This window comes from Buceros rhinoceros, unplaced genomic scaffold, assembly GCF_000710305.1.
Source record: "Buceros rhinoceros silvestris isolate BGI_N320 unplaced genomic scaffold, ASM71030v1 scaffold28261, whole genome shotgun sequence".
Taxonomy (NCBI): domain Eukaryota; kingdom Metazoa; phylum Chordata; class Aves; order Bucerotiformes; family Bucerotidae; genus Buceros; species Buceros rhinoceros.
The window spans coordinates 7,166-10,106 of record NW_010396362.1 but is presented as its reverse complement, the minus strand read 5'-3'; the positions used below and the strand labels follow the sequence as shown (position 1 = coordinate 10,106).

Here is a 2,941-nt window from a genome sequence, read left to right as displayed (position 1 = left end):
CCGGCTGTCGCTGTCTTTGATAATGCCGCACAGCCGAGAATTTTTTTTCTAGAACACCATTCAGGCCATTATCGCGCTGGGGAAATGCTTGAAGCGACACATCTGCTTGATTCACCCAAGTTTTTAGGGGACTCGCAGTGCTTTTTAGACTTGAAGGGTCTGTCATGCTCTTATTTATAATGCAGCCTGATACACAAAGCTTTGTCAATGTTACTCCCCTCATCGTTCTGTGGAGCCTGTTTGTTTTAAATCTCTGCACGGAGTTTGCTCTGTTTTCAGTAATATTCAAATACTCACATGAAACAACCGCCTGCGCTCCCAGGAGCCTTTCTAAGCTGATGGCAAAGGGAAAAGCTGCTTTCTCATGCCCTCTCAAGTGTCATTGTTCAGCAAATGGGAAATGATCAACAAGTTCTCTCCTCCTCCAAACGACTATCAAGCCAACAGATTACAAACACCACCTTGCCCAAGGAGCTGGGGTTAAGGGGCCATTCCCTTACTCTGTTCCCAGGGCTGCAGAGAGAAGGAACACAGCCCCAAAGCAGCCGCTGGAGTGATGGGCTCTAGGTTTACAGTTCCTGCCCTGGCAGACAGTATTTTGCAGACAAACTGCTTTTAACAGGTATCAGCAAGAGACTCCCTTCAGAAGCTTCTGTGACGGACACCTTGAGGCATACTTTGGCTCTGAGATCCCTTACCTCAGACTAAGAGATCCTTTTTTGCCCAAGGCAGAGAGACCCCCACCTGTGACCGATCCTCAGTGAGGGACCGAGCATGCTGAATTAATCCTAGTGACACATTGATAATCTGTGTAGCTACTCAATATTAACTATTACAAACTTTGTATAGAGAATTCCATCAGACATAAACCATTGTCCAAGTCCAAACTACAGTTGGAGCTGGCTGCACCTAAGCTCCACCAGCAGTTTAGAAAGCAAGAGAGTCCTCTCTGAAGCCCTGACTCAGTGGAGTTCCTTAACCTTTACGTCTCCAGTCGCTGGATGAATCATTCAGCTTGTTTCTCCTTTGCATGTTTCTTCCAGGCAGTAATTAATAAGGTGAATCGTGCCATCAAACTTGGTAAAACTTGGGAAACCACTATTAACCTTTGTCAAATTCCACTGAATTTATTGAACTCTGTCAAATTATTATTTTACCTCAATAACACGCACTGCTGTTTCTCTCTTTGGAGTGAGGTGCATTATCCGTAAAAGTTTCCCTTTAAAGCAAAGGATAAAATAAACTTCGTTATGGAGGTAGAAATTTATTTCTGTGACATCTACTCTACAAACCACAACCACACAACTGTTTGTGCTCAAGCCTGCAGAACATTGAGAGGATTTTCAGCTTCCAGGAAAAAAAACCCACAAACCACTTACGATGAAAAACCTCAAGATCTTCAGCTTTTAACCTTCAAACCCGTAAGACAACAGAAGCAAGTCAAAGACCCAAGCGTAAGGGAGCTGGTATGTGTTTACCTCCCCAGTGTCATCTCGTGGGTGGAAAACTTACCCTTATGGTAAGGCTGGTGTCATGGGGTGTCTGTCCTGCCTGTCTCACAAAATCACATCATTTTCTATCTTGGGAGAGGCTGAAGTCGGACACAGTTCAATATGGAACGTTCTCACTTAACATTTTTTGCTGTAAGTCACAGTGGAGAAGAAACTCCAAGGCCTTTATTTGAAGCCGTTTAAAGTTCTGCATTTTCAATAACAATTATTAAAATTAAAGAAGGAAAGTTTCACTTATCAAAATGACCCTCAGATAGTCATCTGTCAGAGACCAAGTATTCTGACATTACTTTCTAATACAGCAGACAGGAAAGTAAAAAAGCCATACAAATACTTTACATGCACAGCAAGGTGTGGTGGAGGGTTGTTTTTTTTTACATTCACCGGGTCAATTTACAAATAATGACTCTAGGCTGATACTCAAAAATATCATACAATGACATGAGTACAACCTCCACCATATTCCTCAATTTTCTTATGAAAATGTAAAAATTCTCCTTGGCACAATAAAAATATATATATGTATGTGTATATATATACACACGTATACACTGTCTATTTTGTCTTCGTATTCAAAATATTAACAAAAACATTTTAACTGCATTGCTCTGGTTAGCATGAAATGACTTGACAATTTATGAACAGTGGTGAGCAAAAATCCCTTTTCTCTAGGAGGGCTGATTAAAGTATAAATCTACATCAAAAATAAAAATCGGTCACTTTTAAGAACAAGATACCTGTTAAAAAAATAGAAAAACAACTCCGAGTTGTGGTGTTTCCATCAACACAGATGTCTTCAGGTTTGTTTATTACAGATTTAAAAGCAAACTGAAAGCCCTTACCCAATTCCATGGGGTTTAATTAATTAAAATGCAATAAACTTCTGAAAACCAGGTTCATGCACAAAGGGTAAACAGCAGCTTCCAACTCCACAGAAAACAAAGCAGTGGAAACAAAATACTATTTTTGAGACATTCAGAAAGCAACTCTGATGCTCAAATAAAGACTTCTAAAACCAGAGCTAAATTAAAAGCAATAAAAGGTGGCACAAAACCTGTATTTACCTCAGTCTTCAATATGAAACAAGAAAATCAGACACACAGATGGTTACTCTCTCCATCGTGAGATAGCCTGTGTACCTGCAGTTGATCCGTGCCCACTTTAAACCAGATCCATTTTGCAGGTAAATATACAGACTAGGAATTGCTTTCAGGGCAGTCAATCACTGTCTTCACTGGAGTAAAAAATGTCACTGAGTCTGAAAGTCTTCTTTTGCTCCATGGCTGCTGAATTGTCAGAACTAAGGGGCTTCCCCTTCTTTTTTTCTAACTTTTCTTCAAGTTCTGGAAGTTTTTCTTCAAAAAGATAATCAATAATTTCTTTGGAAAAAAAAGAGACAAAAAATGAGGCTTAATTGGATCTGTAGGGAA

The 2,941-nt window shown here is 40.0% G+C and overlaps 1 protein-coding gene across 1 annotated transcript in view; it reads right to left on the bottom strand.

Moving 5' to 3' along the window:
• Nucleotides 1–2,729: 2,729 nt before the first annotated feature.
• The window catches only part of TTF1 (transcription termination factor, RNA polymerase I), a 6,625-nt gene continuing 6,413 nt past the window's right edge, over nt 2,730–2,941 (bottom strand). Inside the window, exon 10 of the mRNA XM_010145894.1 lies at nt 2,730–2,890. Within this exon, the coding sequence (XP_010144196.1) occupies nt 2,730–2,890 (161 nt within the window). The remainder of the gene's footprint in view (nt 2,891–2,941) is intronic.